Source organism: Hemitrygon akajei, chromosome 29, assembly GCF_048418815.1.
Source record: "Hemitrygon akajei chromosome 29, sHemAka1.3, whole genome shotgun sequence".
Taxonomy (NCBI): Eukaryota; Metazoa; Chordata; class Chondrichthyes; order Myliobatiformes; family Dasyatidae; genus Hemitrygon; species Hemitrygon akajei.
In genome coordinates, this window is record NC_133152.1 from 28,017,386 (window position 1) to 28,036,525 (window position 19,140).

At 40.4% G+C, this 19,140-nt stretch overlaps 1 protein-coding gene across 2 annotated transcripts in view; it reads right to left on the bottom strand.

The window, feature by feature from the left end:
* odad1 (outer dynein arm docking complex subunit 1) overlaps positions 1-14,262 on the bottom strand; it is a 28,596-nt gene extending 14,334 nt beyond the window's left edge. The window contains exons 1-9 of one of the 2 annotated variants that reach the window (XM_073032008.1): positions 14,185-14,262; positions 7,354-7,437; positions 7,063-7,162; positions 6,303-6,492; positions 4,850-4,972; positions 3,681-3,794; positions 2,803-2,870; positions 1,152-1,339; positions 243-377 (exon numbers count right to left, since the gene is read on the bottom strand). In XM_073032008.1, the coding sequence (XP_072888109.1) occupies positions 243-377; positions 1,152-1,339; positions 2,803-2,870; positions 3,681-3,794; positions 4,850-4,972; positions 6,303-6,492; positions 7,063-7,162; positions 7,354-7,417 (982 nt within the window). In that variant the 5' untranslated portion in view covers positions 7,418-7,437; positions 14,185-14,262. Of the gene's footprint in view, positions 1-242; positions 378-1,151; positions 1,340-2,802; positions 2,871-3,680; positions 3,795-4,849; positions 4,973-6,302; positions 6,493-7,062; positions 7,163-7,353; positions 7,438-14,184 lie in introns of those variants that run through there. The other variant, XM_073032009.1, reaches the window with a different exon arrangement.
* Positions 14,263-19,140: the final 4,878 nt, after the last annotated feature.

A 19,140-nucleotide genomic window follows, 5' to 3' on the forward strand; every position in this document is an offset into this window, starting at 1 on the left:
GAGACTTCAGATGCTGGAACCTGGAGCAAGTAACATTCAGCTGGAGTAACTTAGTAGATTGAGCAGCATCTTTAGGGGTTGGGGGAGAGGAAGAGGTTGGGATGATGATGTTCAACCATCTGAGTTCCTCCAGCAGATTCTTTGTTGCTCCTCCTTTTTCACAATCCACTCTGCTTATCTGACTCTACTACTCAGCTAAAACCTTTCTCCCCACAAATAGAAGGCTGAGAGTATTTCCTTACCTTCAACAAACATTGTGACCATCGCGTCCAAGTTGTCTTCCCCAGTGAGAGCTCGGATCTGCTGGAAGACAGCCTCATACATCTCAATTGTTTCCTCTTTTGGGTCCTTCCTCTTCCTTGCTGGATCATCCTGTTCTGTAATGGTTGTACAATGTGTGTTATGTATTACAGTATTGTGGCATTGTTATCCTTTATTTCAAATTACTGTATTTACAAGAATGATCAAAACTCTCAAAAGGGAACAAGCTCAAAGCTCAAGATCATGTCAGTGATAAATCTAGTTACCTAGGTTTTCCAACTTTTCACACAGGTTGCATGATGAATTAACTATTGTACGTCTCTGAGCTTCAAGCTGTTCACTTGCAATTGCCTTTTGGAAGCAGTTTGCCTGGTTGTTCGTGTATGTTATGCTATACTCCAGCTGGAATAGGAGAACAGGGTGTTGCAGTGCCAGCTGTGCCACTGTAACCTCCACCACACAGAATCCAGAATTCGTTACCAGGTTTGGAATCCAGAAACAGGAGTTTGAATCTCATCATGGCAGTATGAGAAACTGGACTCAGTTTTTAAAGCTGTGGTTTAAGCTAAAGTGACTGCAAAGCAATTGACTTGTTTAAAAACCTAACTCATTCACAAGTGACTTTTAGGGATGGAAACATGCTGTGGTCAACTATTTGTCCTATTTGATCCACTGCCTCACCAACACCTTTAACTCTTAACTGGAATGCGTTATTAAGACCTTCAGTTGCATTATAATCATAAGACATTTAAGGGTGTTCAGTAACTGCTGGATTTCCATCGACACCAACATCTTGAGTTTGAATAGTGAAAATGTTTGCTTCTCATGCAGGTATCATTCATTATTAATCTGTTGCTTTAGTTGGCAAGGTTTTTGAAACTTATTTTTACCTTGCTTGTAGGTGCCATGTAAAGCTTCATGTTCACTAGGGTGCTCCTGGGCTTTAATTCCCATGAACTCCTTCAGCTTTTTATCATGGTCGATCACTCGCTGGAGTTCCTTCATCTCAGCTGCGTGCAGTGACAAATCCTTCTCCCCCTTCTCCTTTAGTTGAAGCATCTTTGTCTGTGCCTCATCCCTGCAAGTGGATAAGCTACAGATTACTTGGAATCACCTTAGCGAGAGTGAAATATTATCTCCGGTCCATGCTGGAATTAGATTCTGTGAGTATTCTAGACCCCAGCAATCTCAGGATTATGTTGCTACTGACAAGATCTACATTTATTTTTTTAAGAAGGTATAGGAGAGCCCTGTTCTTAAACTGCTCCAATCTAATGCTCTGTAGTTGTTGCTAGATCTGCAGAACAAGACATTCAGAAGAATCTAGAAATCTTGAGCAACACACATAATGCTGGAGGTACTCAGAAGGCAGGTGACATCTATGGAGGGTCCTATCATCCAATCATTAAGGGTCTCAGTCTGAGATGTCGACTGTTCATTCCCCTCCATAGATGCCACCTAACTTTGTGTGTGTTGTTGATATTATTATGTGGTTTGTTGTGCTGCTCTAGAGTCAACCACATTCTTTCATTTGGACCATGAGAGCTTCTAGATTACAGCACCAAAGGAGTGTCACAACCAGGTAAGATACTATGCAAATCCAGTACCAGTTAAGGATGCAGTGGCAATCAGGAATCACTAGATCCTAGTCGCTAGATTGCTTTCAGGACTACATTTCTGCCTTGCTTTATCCTGATTCAGCATTAGGATGCTGAGGCCAGTTATAACATTTCAATAGTCTGAGAGCACTTAACTTAGCACAGACTATGGCTATTTTGCTGGTCCATTGGCCACAGGTTCTCACCTGCAGAAGATCAAGTGAGGACAATTTTGTCACTTGTATTTCAGGTTCCTTGACATCAGTGCAGCATAAATAACTTATGGTTCCATAGAGAACTGAGGAACTGAACGGAATACATAAAAAACCATAACAGCGAGACTTTGTTTATAAAATTATGAGAGGCATAGATAGGAAGACAGCTGGTATCATTTTCCCAGGGTCAAAATGTCTAATATTAGAGGGCACATACCATATTTGAGGGAGGAGGAGAAAAGTCCAAAGATGTGCAGGACATTTTATTTTAACACAGATCATGGTGGGTCTGTGCTGCCAGAAGTGATGATGGAAATGTTTAGACAAGCAAATAAATATGCAGGGAATGGACATAGATAGACCATGTGCGGGCAGAAGGGATTAAGTGTCATTAGCTTGATGAGTTTGTCATGACATCATGGGCTGAAGGGTCTGTTCATGTGCTGTACTCTTCTATGTTAGTATGGAGGAAGAGTTAATAGTTTGTTTGGAATGGGAGCCCTTTAAATTCATTTTTATCAGCTGAACTAACTCTGGTCTTTGCTAAGCACATTCAGTTCTGACAAAGGGAATAGCAGGAAAAATGAATTGGTTTCCAGCATGCCACCATTCAGAAATCACTGTGACTCCTGGTGTGGTGAAATATTTCAGAAGACTGCTTTGACCTGTTAATTTTAACGGGCTGAAAAGAACTGAAAAGAGGTGTTCCTAGCACGTAGTGTCATCACCTGGCATCGTAGGCGGCAGTCGAAGTATCAATCACAGAACCAATTTCTTTTCGAGTCTCAAGAAGATCCTAATCAAAGTGAGAGAGGTACATCAGAATCAGGTCGATTATCACTCTCTTACATGACATGAAATTTATTGTTTCATGGCAGCGGAACAACAAATGTCCAGGGGTTAGATGATGCATTAGGGGTGAGAAATATCAGATTTTCTTTATGTAATTATAACAGCTTCAGTTAGTGAGCAACCACCAATCTAAAGAATGTAGCTATTCTTCTAAAGAAGAAGCTATTCAACTTGACATTCTACCACCATTCTTTTTTCTGAAATTACAGTTCAGTGTAAGAGGATGATTTATTTAGCTCCTTTCTGTTGACTCCAGTTCTTGGTTGCTTGCTCTCCACAAAAGCTGAGCCAAGTTTGGGATTTCCCTGTATGAAACTTAGTGCAGAAACCAAAGTCAAATTGTTTAAATGACACTCTGGCAAATTAAAAAGCTGAATTTAAATAATTTGACACCTTGTAGAGTCACTCAAGGAAATGGACTTAATAACTGCCTGATTATCCACACACTTCCTCTTTCACCCCTATGTTAGGAAATAATCCATTTAGGCAAGTTGGATGGGCCGTGAAAGCCAATCTCTCGAGTGCCTGTAAAGACTAATTGAAAAACAAGAGTATTACTGATACAACTTGCTGTAGGAGGACTTGTATTGATTAGTGACTCAGTGTGCAGGCTTGTGAGAAAGAACCTCCCCCTGAGAAGTGAAGTTGACAGACGCTGAGGTGTAGTCACTTTCAACCTCGAGCAGGACAGGGTATATTCTAGCAAAGGCGAAGATAGACACAGAAGTGAGAAACTAGTGAGCTTAATCCTTACTTTTTCTAGCTTTCTGTGGAGTTGCTCAAATCTTGTGCGCTCAACACGCAGTGTGTCAATCTGTTCTCTTAGCTGCCCGTTTTTCATGAGCTGGGTATTGAATTTCCTCAGTGCCTGTGAATTGAAAACAGTAGATTATTTCAGGGCAGGGAAGTCACCAGCTTTGCTTGACGGCTGGCACCATGATCTCTCCTTGTACCTTAGCCCACACCACTAGGTGGTATCCTTGCCCATGTCCCACTTCCTGCCATTAATTAACTGACAAGCCAGTTCTTCTGTGCTCTAGTTTCCTCTTCTGGGCATAAAGTTCACAGGTGCTTGGAGTTAAAAATGCCCAGAAATGGTAGGGCCCTGGTGATGTGTAACAATACTAATAATCTTAGAACTAATTTATCCTTGTTTAATGGAGATATTTCTAAAGGAATATTCCTAATTTGAACATTATTGCAAGCTAGAAAGCCCTGTTCTTAATCTTTTTGAATTTAATCCTGATAACTTGGGTTTCAAGATTCTAAGAAAACCAGAAATTCACAGTGGGATAAGGACTGAATAAGAACAGGAAATGTACCTTTAGTTTAAAAACATTACAACATGGTTAAAGGAGGCTTTAGTTCCACAGTGTCTCTCAATGCAGACCTACACATGAAAAAAAAACAGGAATCCTAGATCTGTTGTTAACTGATCCAGAGTGTTCAATAAGGTTCAAAATTAATAAGCGGAGTTAATTTGGCTTCACGGTTAAATATTAATTGCCAGAATTTCTATCAGTTTTCTCTGGGAAATTAATTTTCAGTTGCTTTCCAGTCATCCCTTGTATAACAGCTGTCACAACTTCTGTGCAGTTCTCTAAACAATTGTGCCAAGGTCAAGCATGAAAGTCAATTAGAGGCAAACAAGGATAAGAAAAAGAGCAATTGATTCAATGTGGGAATTTAAAAGCGATCCCACTCAAACCATATGAGGTTTATAGATTTTTGCTGTTTGTGGTCTCAACAGCTTCTGTCATCTTTTAAGTTCATATCAACAATGTTTGCCTCATAGCAACTAGTATCATGAAACTGTTACAGTACAGGAGGCCATTTGGCCCACAGAATCTGTGCCAGCTCCGTGAAGAGCATTCAGATTCCTGACCTTTACTGACTCCTTTGTCACACTCTAAGAGTTCTTACCCTGTCCAGACGGTTCTCCATGATCCCAATGCTCTTCTTTAGGTGTTCATTCATTGCTTTAACATTAATACCTTTACTCAGTCCTTTCTTCTGGTCAAAGATTTTTTGCTCCAAGACCTTTATCTGTATTAAAAGTATTTGAACAAAAAGAAACATTTATTGATAGGGTAAGATTAAACCACATCAACATTAACTCGCACTCACAGAGATCTGTGCAGACACAATGTGAGCACATGTTAGTATCCTCAAACACACACACACACACATGCTCAAACACACACGTATATATCCACACAGATGTAGAGATACACTCCCACGCACACACATAATCATTAAAATCCAAAGTAGCCATAGAATATTAGGTTATGTTTCTGTACCCACAGTTACTGCTATGACAGGATATTCCATTGTAGGAAGGGACCCCAGTTGTTCAACCAAACACAGAGAAACAGGAGGATCATTCAAAAAGACTGACATTTCAAGAGCACCAGCTCTAAAACAACACTGCCTTTGGGCTGCTCATTAATAAAATATTATTGTAAATGTATTGTAAAGCACATTTACACGAAGCAAGTGAAGTGTGACAAATCTAGTGACTTTGTGATCAATGAAGTTAGCATGTAACTGAGCCACTGGGAAAAACCTCAGAGTTTATGCCCTAGGTGAGCCACAGCAATTAAGCTTCACAAGCATCTGATGTGCTCATTGTTCCCATAGTGTGGGGGAGCTAGAATTCATAATCCTTTCCAAAAATTGCGTGACCATGGACCAGAGCAAGGGCAGGATCTGTTTAGTATAATAACATCTTCTCTCATTGCATACGATGTCCAGTTGCATGCGAAGAATCACACTGGTAAGATCTAGAGCTTCCCTGTATATGATATGCTGAGGGATCTTTAATACCCAGCAGAACCAGTTAACTAGGTAAAGATGTAGCGTTCCCAGACAACCCAAGTTTAGAAGACCTGACTGGCCCAGTTTCTGAAGTTTCTATTAGCTGAGCCAAGCTACAGCAAGTCCACATACATCAGTAGGGCCTAATCCCTTCCAAACTGGACAGTAGAATTCCCTGTAGAATCAGCATTGATTGAACCAAGTCCTGATAATTGAAGTATTAAACCGGTTTTGTGGAGCCAGGAGGACTTGGACTTCACCAACACCCGCATCTCTCCCCCAGATTCCTGCATGGATCCGCTTCAAGCTCTCCACCTAATCCTGCATCCCCTGCCTACCTACACCCACAACACTCCATCTCCTTGGAGCTAGAGAGGTGTCTGGACTGCCCAAACATGCTATTTTCTGACATTGCTTTTCTGCTTTGGATAGTAAATCAGATAGTGGTATAGTGGTCATTAGATCAATCCCCCACTCCTGATCTTTCTGCCTCAGAATACATTTGCATCGGACATTGTGTTGTCTCCTTTCAATGGCAAATAGTAACCCGCATCATCACCTCCGCTTCCAGACCCTTGATTGTTTGTTTTTCATTGGCAATTTGTTCCTCCAGCTTCTCCTGGTTGTTCAGGCTGTTCTGAATACTTTCCACGTCCTCTTGGTCCTGCTGTCGGTACTGTTTGTTCTCTAAAAGCCCCAAGTTTAGCATTAACTCCTCGTGATCCTTTTTCAGTTTTTCAATTTCTGCCCTAGCAAAATAAGAAGGATCAAAAGTCATTCGGTACAGGTACAGGTACAGCAGATGCCTGATACAGATTAAAGCTCCTTTATGCTGTTTTATGAAACAGTCCTGCATAGCACAGCTTGTATTAATCCTCCATTTTGCCTCAACTTTTTAAGATCATCCACGAAAATCTACACCACACAGAAATTTCTGGATCAACTCAGCAGTTCTATAGCAGGGACAGATCCTGATAAAGAGTCTCAGCCTGAGTCGTTGACGGCTCATTCCTGTTCATAATGCGGCCTAACCTTTCTAATCTGGATGAAATGCTGAATTCATCCTGTATTTTTTGTGTTTTGCTCTGGATTTCCAGTTTCTGTGTGTTTATTATCCACCAACCTCTTCCTACACCAACTCTGAACATTGCAATTTCTATCAAAAATATGCTTCTACTACATAAATCCAGTTGGCAGATCCACTCTCACATCCGTCCATTCTGTATGGGATTCAAGGTCACAGAACAGAGGGTTACTGCAACCAGCTCTGGGTACCAGCTGAAACTGAGTCAATAGAGCTCTCTCCTGGTGACACTTACACCTGCTTCCTAAGCAGCTCCTGTGATTCAAGCGTATAGGCCTGGCGATCTCCCTCCATGATTCGAAACTGATGCTGCAGCTTTGCCAGCTCACTTTCCGCTGTAAGGAAACGAATAGGATCTTAAAGAGCAGGTAGGGATATTTTCAAAGATAAAGCTTGCATATATCCGATATTATTTCCCTACCTCTCAATATTTATCTAAGTTGTTATGATATTAACTTTAGTGTGTGCTGTATCATTTACATCATTACCCTGATGAATATTGAAATTGGGCAAATATGTTTCTTACCAAGCACTTCCATGTCTCCATCACTCCCATTCGAACGGTTACTTGATGCACTCCCACGAGGCATTGTATGCTTCTAGATTCTCTCTGAAAACGCAAAAATATCTTGAAATAATATTTCGTTGAATAATGGCTAGCTTACATCTGGTGGCCACATTAATTGATGCACAGAACTTCGAGACACAATCTATGTCCAGAAATTCTGTGATAACCTGCATTCCCCCGCTGTGTCTCCCCTCACAGTCCTCAGCAGCCCTGTGTCCACCGTGGAGAACTTCAGGTTCCTGGGAACCACCATCTCTCAGGATCTGAAGTGGGAGCAGAACATCAGCTCCATCCTGAAGAAGGCCCAGCAGCGGATGTATTTCCTGCGGCTCTTGAGGAAATACGGTCTGCCTCAGGAATTGCTGCTGCAGTTCTACACTGCAGTCATTGAGTCTGTCCTGTGCACCTCCATCATTGTGTGGTTTGGAGCCGCCACCAAGCAGGATAGAACCAGACTACAGCGCACAGTGAGGACTGCCGAGCGCATTATTGGAGCCTCCCTGCCCTCTATTGTGGACCTGTACTCTTCCAAGTTGAAGAAGAGGGCGGGGAACATCATAAAGGACTCCTCCCATCCTGCGCACGGACTGTTTGATCTGCTTCCATCTGGTAGGCGCTTCAGATCCCTCCAGACTAAGACTAATAGGCACTGGAGAAGTTTTTTCCCTACTGTGGTCACTTTGCTGAACAGTTAACTGCCGGTTAACTGTCGGCTAACTATTACTTGGATTGCACTACCTGTATGTATAATTTATATTTTCATTTATATCTATCATTATTATTGTTATGAGCAGAGAGACAACATCTGCCGGAAGTAAATTCCTTGTATGTGCATAGGTACTTGGCGATTAAAGTCTGATTCTGATTCTGATTCCATGGTAATACAGGGAGTTGCATAAACTCCTATATTTGGGACCTGTAGTTAAGACAGAAATTCACACCATCCTGTACAAGGCAATTTTTAAGTGCACGGGGCTCAAGTCTCTTTAGCCTGTGGAAATTTCATGGACTGTTCAGTCTAGAAAGTTTCAGTATTCTTGTAGAAAAATGAGTTACTGATCTTAAACTTACAATAGCCTTCAGTGGAGTTTGGAAACGAAGCAGTTAGAGGGAAAGTAGAGAAAAATAAATGAAACTGAAAGTATGAGATTTAAGACTGTTGTGGTTGATTATATGAAACTGTTGAATTTATACTTCAGCCAAGTCGTAAGATTAGTGAAACTGCAAATTTATACAAAAATTCAACATTAATTAACTACTGAGTTAAGGTTTGAAAGATCATTTAAATGTCTGTTTCAGTAGCTGTTCAATCTATTCCAAAGTCTGGAACAGGTTTTCTTTGGATTTTGTAAGTACCTCAACAAAAGAGCATATTTTATGATGTAGTCAAGTGGAATGGAAAACAGAAGCTCAACAATGGAAGGTCAGTGATATATGGGAGATACTAAATTGCAAAAATACCTTCTGAAAGAGGCGGATAAAATTTAGTGATTAATATCAATAAGAGTAACAGAATAATTATCTGAAATTACCAGGAGAAAAAAAGCAGAATACTTCTCTGCATTTGTTGATTATCCAGTGTTATTGAAGTTGCTGCACAGTCCAGAAGGCTGCAGTATGCTTGCAGAAAGACATATTACTCTTCAGCTTCTGGTAATCTTCATTGGAGGTTGAAAGCACAATAGTCAGAGAAAAATAATGAATACTTTAAGTATGAGATGCAAGGCTCTTGTTGCTGATTATGTGAAAATGTCGAATTTATAGTCAAGCCAAATCATAAGTTTTATTTTTCCTGGAGCTTCTTTGGAACAGTGTTGTAGGCCAAGGACAGAATTCAAATAGGAGGATGACGGAGAGAGACATCTAGGAGCTCTGGCTCTTCCCTGTGGACTGAATAGAGATATTCTGCAAAATGATTGCCACATCTGCATTTGATCTCTTCAATGTAGATGAGGGCTTACCGCGAGCAGCAAATAGAAACACGGAAAATAGAAGCAGGAGCAGGTCTTTTTATTTGCCACAATTATGGTTGATCGTCCACTTCAATATCCTGTTCTCCATATCTCCTGATTCCTTTAGCGTTAAGAAATATCTCCTCCTTGAAATTATATTTAATAAATTGACTTCCACTACCTTCTCTCCAAGTTCACCACCATCTGAATGAAGAAATTTCTCCAGACTCTCAAATCTAAATGGCATATCCCATACCTTGACACACGTCTAAGGTTCCAGAATCTCTGGCCAGAGGAAACATCCTCTCTGTATCTGGTATGTTCAGTCCTGTTACAATGTTAAAGGTTTCTATCAGTTTGTCTGTCATACCAATTCATTAAACTAACTTGAAAGAGTATAAGTAAATCACTTCTTTGCCTAAAAGAACAGAGGAACCTAAGAAATAGGGACAAGTGTAGCCATTTGACCCTCAAACTTGATCCAGTATTCCACAGGTTACAACTAATCTGATCCTGGCCTTGACATCACTGATCTACACAAACCGTGGTTTGCTTCATGTCCAACAAATTTATTTGCCTCAGCAAGTGGCATTCAGTATCAGTTGGTAAAGGGTGACCGTGGGTTTAAAGCTGGTATTTTATTAAGTACATGTGCTTGGCCATTCTCAGAGCTGTAGCAAATGTCTGAGAGATAGAATAATACTGCTGAAGGATTTCTTATCCTGTTCATCTCCCCACTTAAAAGGTTACACATCACACAGTCTAAGTAAACTTAATGTTTCAGGCTCCACTTTTGTCCTTTGACATGTTACCTCTCTCCACCTTAGTTTTAGATCATTGCCTTCTTATCCTGAGGCTTGTCAGTAGATGATATATCCTCAGCAGACAGCTACCCTGCCAAGACGTTCACCCTCTACACTTGAGAGATGGAGAAGTAATCTTGAGTAAATCAACCAAATCTTCTCTAAACTGCCATGAGGCAAACATATCCTTCCTTCATTAAGAAAACATAACTGAATGTAGCACATCTATCATAAAGTAGAACTTCAGGTGCTGGAAATTTTCAGCTGTGGAGGGAGAAACAGATGAATATTTCAGTTCAAAGACCTTTCATCAGAACTTGGCAAAGTTAGTAAACAAATGTGTTGCAGAGAAGGATTAGTTATGGGGAGGTCATAAGGAGGACTTGGTTCAAGAGTGGAAACTAGGAAAGGTGGCTGTGCAAATTATGATGGTTGTGGCTATCCCTCGAGGTCGAGGATGATGGTCTTCATTCCGTTTCCACAGAGCGAAGATGCCTGTGCATGTATTTGTTTAACATGTACTTGATGTTGTACTCCAAGAAGCACACGATACTTCACAAGTCAACCAACTGCGTCCAGTGGCATGGAAACTATGACGATTGGAGCTAATGGATTTGTTGCAGCCTTCATCCACCTCACAGCCGTTGAGTTCAAAGTAACTTCATCCGCCTCTTCCACCGTTGAGGTTTTGGTTGGATTGTTCTTTGTCAGGGACCTTACCCTTGATCTTACCACCATGGGTGACCCTACCAGGAGCATAGTTCCAGACAGCATCGCTCTTGGGAGCTCAGGACCACACAAGCTTCTCCACCACAACAAGGTGACAATCCATGGAGAAGTATTGTGATGGTGCTGGCTGAGAGAAAGCACTTGTTAATTAGAAGTGATCTGTTTGGAGGAGATGTAAATAGACAGAGACAAATGAAGGCAGAGGAGAGGGAGAAAAACAGCAATGTAGTACTTCTGTTGTGGTCCTTCCAATATCCAAAGCCTAGCTTTCCTTATTAAGAGTTTGGGGCCCATTGCAGTGACAAAGGAAGAGGGAAATTGGCAGAAGTGGTATTTCCCACATTTGCATCGGATGATCCCATATTAAGAGAAGTGGAGGAGGAAGATGGATCTGCAGTTCCTGTAGATAACAGCTACTTTGCAATACTAAAAGAACATAAGACCATAAGACATAGGAGCAGAATTAGGCTATTTGGCCCATTCAGTATGCTCTGCCATTCCATCATGGCTGATTATTAACCCTCTCAACCCATTCTCCTGCCTTCCCCCTGTAACCTTTGACACTCTGACTAATCAAGAACTTATCAACCTTCACTTTAAGTATATCCAGTGACTTGGCTTCCACAGCTCTCTGTGGTAATAAATTCCACAGATTCACCACTCTCTGACTGAAGAAGTTCCTCTTCATCTCTGTTCTAAACAGAAGTCCTTCTATTCTGAGGCTGTGCTCTCTGGTCCTGGACTCCACCACTATAGGAAATATTCTCTCCACGTCCACTCAACCTACCTGCCCCTCCACCTGTCTTTATATTAAACACAAACTTGGCCACAAAGCCATTAATTCCATCATTAACATACAATGTGAAAAGAAGTGGTCCCAACACACACCATAGTCACCGGCAGCCAACCAAAAATAAAGCCTCCTTTATTCCCACTCTGCCTCCTGCTAGTCAGCCAATCCTTTGAACATCTGATGCTGGCCTACCTTAAGTCCATTACTGATTCTCTTCTTGATCCACTACGGTTTGCTTACAAAGCAAATCACTCAGTTGAGGATGCAGTTGACCTATGTCTTCATTTCATTCTTCAACATTTCGACTTACCTATGTGAGGATCTTATTTGTGGATTTTACCTCCGTCTTTAACACTATTGCTCAGGAGTTGCTCCATAGCAAGCTAACGAAGTGCTTAAATAGTGGGTACTGGCAGCTAAACTCGCCATGGAGAATAAACAGGGACGTAATCTAGTCTTTGAAGATTGGGTAGCTACAGTATAATTTCACTTTAGTGAGAGCACTTGTGGTTAGTTAAATCCAAAAGGGCTTAAGGTTTTCGTTTGAGTTTAGAACTTTGTGGTCAACAAACCCAATACCATCACAAATAGGGCAAGAGCAGTAGAGTGGGAAATGGAGCCTATGTGGTTGAGGGGCTTGTTTCCTTAATGTTTTGCAGTTCCAAAGGTCACTATACAAGTATCAGGATATTGGAAACTCTAATCTTATAATTTCATTATAAGACTGTTATAATTTATTGCAAAGGGCAAACAATTTAAAAAGGCAGCTGTTAATCATAGAACATTACAACACAGTACAGCCTCTTTGGTTCACAATGTTGTGCCAACCTTTTAACCAATTCTAAGATCAATCTAGCCTTCCCCCTACATAGCTCTCCATTTTTCTTTCAACAATATGCCTATCTATGAGTTTCTTAAATGCCTTATAAAGCTTCAGCATTACATCTTTGCTCTTATATTCTAGTCCTCTCAAAATGAATGCTAACACTGCATTTGCCTTCCTCGCCACTACAAGTTAACTTTGAGGAATTCCACACGAGGACTCCCAAGTCTCTTTGTGCCTCTGACTTTTGAATTTTCTCCTCATTGAGAAAATAGTCTACTCATTTATTCCTTTAATCAGAGTGCATGACCATACACTTCCCTGCATTATATTCCGTCTGCCACTTTACCCATTCTGCAGACTCCTGCTTCCTCACCTCTACCTGACCCTCTGAGTAAAAAAATCTCACTTCCCCCTACACTTTCTTCCAATTAACCGTTCAGATATGTAAGGCATTGTCAAGAGCGCGCCCGAAGTACTGTATACAGAACTGGTCTCTTTCTTTAAGGAAGGTTAAAAGTGTACTTGAAGCAGTTTTAAGAAGGTTTATCGGACTGGGGTATGCTATGACTTGGTCATCCTTTAAGGAAAATTTGCTCAGTCCACAGCAAAAAGGAATGAATGAAACATTCAATAGTTTTGGCAGACAATATTTTGATGTGATGCTCCCTCTGGAGTGACAATCTGGAACTAGGGTTACTGTGCAAAAGTTAAAGAATTGCAATTTAAGACAGAGATATGACATCCTTTTCTCGCCAGTAGTTGTGAATTTTCGCCATGAGACAGAGGCGGGATCTTACGGTTTATCTAAAGGCAGAGGTAGAAGGATTTTGGATAAGTAAGGGAGTGATGAATTAGTGTTGGTTTTGAGATTGCAATCAGATAACCAAGATCTTATTGAATAGAGGAGGAGTGAGCCGCCTAGTGGCCGATTCCTCCTCCGTTCTCGAGTAAGATTGTTATTACTGTAATGGAATCACATCTGAAGTAAGGATGGAAATGCACTAGAAGATATATAGGAAGATAGTATCTTCAGGGAGCGGGAGAAAATTTGGGAGATTGGTCAGAGTCATTTTTGCAGCAGGATGGAAGCTGTTGTCAAGGTATCTATGGGAGACAAGCAGCTTTGTAAAAATAATAACGAGGCTCTGGTTATTAAAAGTAAGTGCCGGGGTTAGCGCAATTTCGGCTGTCAATTCATGCCCATATGAAAAACTGGATAGTGATCAAGAACCCCGAATATTTCCCCTCCTAATGCAGCTACGCCAAGACCATGCCTAGCGCCCCAAGCATCGTTCGCTAATATTAGTTTAACTCGTCATATTTCCGCGAACCGGCCGAGTACTTTCATTCAGAATCATTCAGCATTGGAGACACTTCCGGAGAATAAAACGACGGGAATTAAAGTTAGCAAGAACTGACGTTTATACTTGCTGAAGCTTCACTGGAATTTTCTAAATATTCGAAAAAAAGTTTCGGTTTAGCCGACTGGGAGAAATGGGAACTTCTTGTCTATTTGCAAATATTTCGGTGAAATATGCTTGAACTATATTGAATAAATGATGCATGAATCGCATAGAAATGGGTTAATGGAGATGCTGTTGGGATTGTTTATTAGATTATATTTTAAATTATTATTGAAAGTTTGCAAATCGGAACAATAACCGGTAAGAAATGATTACAGCCTACCTGGCGCACAGATTCGGTGAGGGTTGGAACCGACTCGTGCCCCAGAATCTGCAGCTAATTTCGACATGAAACGTTGTTAGCAACAATCTCTAAGGCCGGAGACACTAGCCAATCCACGGAAGCTACACTTGTTGGTGTCATTTTGGGTACAATTTGTTGCGATGGCTACCTTTACCAGGAATGCGTCATTTCTCGGCTATGCAATTCCGCCGCGGGTTTCACTTTTCACTAGAGTTTGCTGGCAGTTTGCTGCCGCTTTTGCTGCTGGCTTTGTTCAGCGGGTCAGGGAAGGGTACATGGTAAACATTTCAAAATGGAAATTGTACAATTCATATCCAGTTATGAAGATGGAGACTTATTTAGCTTTGTATTTATGCCTGTCTCATGTTTTGTGTTTTGAGAAATCCGTAGTTGACAACTCGGGTCTGCTCGAACATTCAATATGATCACGAGTGATCGTTTGCCGCAACGTTTGTCTCCTGCATCAACCCCATATGTTGTAAAGACCATGAGATATTGGAGCAGGATTAGGCATTTGGCCTATCTAGTCTGCTCCACCATTTAGTCATGGCTGATCCACTTCCTTCACAGCACCAACCTCCTGCCTTTTCCCTGTAACTCCTTATGTCCTGACATCAAAAATCTGTCAACCTCTGCCTTACATATACCCAATGTCTTGGCCTCCACAGCCACCTGTGGCAACAAATCCCACAGATTCACCACTCTCTGGCTAAAGAAATCCCTCCTCATCTCTGTTCTAAATGGACCTCCGTCTATTCTGATGGTGTGACCTCTGGTCCTAGATTCCTCCACCAGAGGAAACATCCTCTCCACATCCACTCTATCTAGGCCTTTCAACATTTGATTGGTTTCAATGAAATTCTCCCCTCATTCTTTAGAATTCCAGTGAGTATAGCCCAGAACTATTCATTGGTCCTTGTATGGTAACCCTTTCATTCCTGGAGTCATTCTCGTGAACCTCCTCTGAACACTCTCCAATGTTAATACATTTTTTCTTAGATAAGGGGCCCACAACTGCTCACAATACTTCAAGTGAGGCCTTACCAGTGCCTAATAAAGCCTCAATATTGCATTCTTGCTTTTATATTCTAGTCCTCTTGAATTAAGTGCTAACATTTATTGGAAATCAGTGTTATTTAATAATACTTTTTATAAGATAGGTACTTTTTAACAAACTCATGCATTTTTCACACTCACTGGCAGAAAGCGGTATAGCAGCTAATCTAGCGGTTTAGCAGCTTTTTCATTTTTCATTGTAGTAGCACATTATGCACATGCTGTAATTGTTTTAATTATGTAGTGTATTAACTAGTTTATCACTATTTTAGGAGTTTTCTTTGCTTATCTATAAAGTGATACATTTTTCAGAAGTGCCATCTTTTATTCCTTTGTCTTACACTGCTTAGCATTAATTCCCCTCTGAGCATCGTTTCTCAGCTCTTTATTTAGTTTGCTTAGTATTTGTTTGTATTCTAAAATAAACTGAAATCTTGCAATTAAGGCTTTTTGCCATTCTTGACTGCTGGAAGATCAGAAATTAAACAGAGATCCAATACATTACATTTGCCTTGCTTACCACTGACTCAACCTGCTTGTTAACCTTTAGGGAATCCTGCACGAGGACTTACAAGTCGGATTTTTGAATTTTCTCTCCATTTAGAAAATAGTCAGTGCTTTTATTTCATCTACCAAAGTGCATGACCACACATTTCCTGACATTATATTCCTTCTGCCACTTCTTTGCCCATTCTCCAAATGTCTAAGTCAGGGGTGTCAAACTCATTTTAGGTCACGGGCCGGATTGAGCAAAATGCAGCTTCATGCGGGCCGGATCAGTCGGACGCGTGCGAACGCAGCTTTCGTTGCCTCCGTTTTTTCAGCCTGCTCTCATGTGTCTCAGTCTCTGCTATAACTACAAAGTGTTTCACTTTACAAATTCCGTTTCTTATGAAGAAGACTGCAGAATAAACACTAAAAACCCTGAAAACCTGGTACCTGAATAAACTCAGCATTAGCCATATCATACGCCATAGGCGCTTCGATTACTGGGGCCAGCTTTAATAGTAATTAGATATTATCTCGCGGGCCAAAGATAATTGCGCCGCGGGCCGGATTTGGCCCGCGGGCCTTGAGTTTGACATATATGGTCTAAGTCCTTCTGCAGACTCTGCTTCCTCAACACTACCTGCCCCTCCACCTATCTTTGTATCGTCCACAAATTTAGCCACAAAGCCATCAATTTCATTGTCCAAAACATTGACATATAACATAAGAAGAAGCAATCCTAACACAGACCACTGTGGAACACCACGAGTCACCAGCAGCCAACCAGAAAAGGCTCCCTTCATTCCCACTCTTTGCCTCCTGCCATTCATCCAGTACTCTATCCACGTTAGTATCTTTCCTGTAAAACCACGGGTTCTTTTTTTTAAAGCAGCCTCATCTGCTGCACCTTGTCAAAGGCCTTCTGAAAATCCAAGTGCACAACATCCACCGATTCTCATTTGTCTATCCTGCTGGTTATTTCTTTAAAGAATTCCAACAGACTTGTCAGGCAAGATTTTCCCTTGAGGGAACCATGTTGACTGGCCTATTTTATCATGTGCCTCCAAGTACCCCAAATCCATATCCTTAACAATCAACTCCAACATTGTCCTGAAAATACTCAGCAAATGTGACTCTGTAGTTCTCTTGGAAAGACTATTTCAAAAATCAACTCTTTGCTGAGTTCAGAATTTGTTTCTCAGTCCTGAATTAGGGAATCCTTATTGGGAGACTGTCACTCCTGGTATCAGTCCCACAAGGGAAACATCATCCCCATATCTACTCTGTCAAATCCTATAAAAAAAGAAGTCATCCAAATCATTGACATTTAACACTAGAAGAAGCTCTGATTTCTCATATTTTTTTCTCAAGTCCTGATGAGGGGTCTTGGCCCAAAACGTTGACTGCTTCCTCTTTTCCTCTTGCCTAGCCTGCTGATTTCCTCTGGCATTTTGGCTGTGTTACTTGGATTTCCAGAATCTGCAGATTTTCTCTTGTTTGTTGATAATTTGAGCAAGGTTGCCATAAAGGTATGCCATAAACTCTTGTCATAAAGGTTAGAACACCATCTGCCTTCCTAATTAGTTTGTACCTACCCATGTGTTAACTTTCAGTGATTTGTGTAATGGACACCAATGCCTCTCTGAACACCAATATCTCTTCATCTTTCACCATTTGAAAAATAAACTGTTTTTTGATTATTTTACCAAAGGGACTGACCTCATATTTTCCACACAATATTTTATCTGCTATATCCTTGCCCATAAATTTAACCTGTCTATATATTCCTAAAGCCTCTGAGCACCCTCCTTACATCCCATTGCTGGCATCATCATTGTTTCATCAGCAAACTTAACTGAGTTATCCTTATCCAAGCCATTAACTCTAGTGGTGACCGGACAGTTTTCCAGTAGTCATAGCCTCTCAATCAATAAATTACCCATTTATTTCTACTCTCTGTTTTTGGTATTAGTAATTGGGTATATCTCATATGAATTTTCATTAATATCAACGTAAATCTCAATCACCCTGATCCCCGACTATGAATTCTCATTGGGTGTGTTTCCACAGTTACTGAATACCTTTTGGTACATTTTCCAAGTGGACAGAGATAGTGAACCTGGATTACCCTGCTTTGACAAGTCAGCCAATGTGCACAACATGCAGGAAGGGTAGAAATCTACTGATGCTATCTTTGCCATGACTGATATTTCCTCCAATCATTCATCTTTCCCGTATTATATAAACTATTACTTCTGAGAGAAACATCTATGTGATGATTTCATTGTGTTCATGCCTGTGCACACTCTTAAAAGCTTCTTGTCGAAGAGTTTATGCTCTGAGTCCTGAGGAGTGTGATGTTTTGCAGATAAACAACCCCCTTTGATCCAAAATACTGATGTCAAATGTTTACTTTATTTAGATATATTTTCCCTTTCAGCCCTTACATTTCAAAAGCCACAGGTATCAAAATAACATACTTCTAATTTTTATTCCTCCCTCAGCATATCAGCATATTAAACTAAAAGTGAGAAAACTGGGGCAATCTATTTGCAGAGAAGGAAGCAGATACAATTCACACAATACATAACAATTCTTTATTTGTAAACAATACTATTCATTTTCAAACACAAATGAATTAATAAAATAGTTCAGTATTAAATATGAAACGCTATTATCATAAAATTTACCAGTATACAGTAATCAAAACATGTACTTTCCCTCAAACATTATGGAAAAATAATTTTAGAAATTTATTATGAAAATTAAATGGACTCCAAAGATATGAATGCAAATTCAAGTGTTTCCAGTTATACTACCTGTTCTATGTAGTTGTAATATTTTCTCCTCTGCTGAAGATGCTGTCTGTGATTTTGCTTCATTTCCACATATACCATCTGGTGCCTCATCTTGTTTGGGAAATGATACCAAATTACTTCCTTTCCTTTTCTGTCCTATATTCCCAAAATAAACTGGATGGAGTACAGTGTTCTTATAGCGTAATGCAATTACAGCAACATTTTGTACCACCATCTTTCTGTATTCAAAGTTCGTTGATTCACTGAAATCTCTCCCACCCCATCTACTGTTACATTAGCACCTAGCTTTATGAAAAGCTAACAGGCTATTTGTGCCACTCTGAACCAAGACAGCCTTGTATATTTCAAAAGCAGAGCAGTTACGGTATAACAATCAATTCAAATGATCAGAGGTTTCTGTAGCTACTTAACCTTGAAATAGGTATCTTTTTAAAAAATCCTCAAATTTTAGAAGTTTACCAAGCAGTAGAATCATTTTTATTTGTCACAAAAGTCAGTGTACCAAATTAAAACCATTTCTGAAAAAGTAAATTTTAAATTATGATTTAAGTGTCTTTTAACTAATACATGT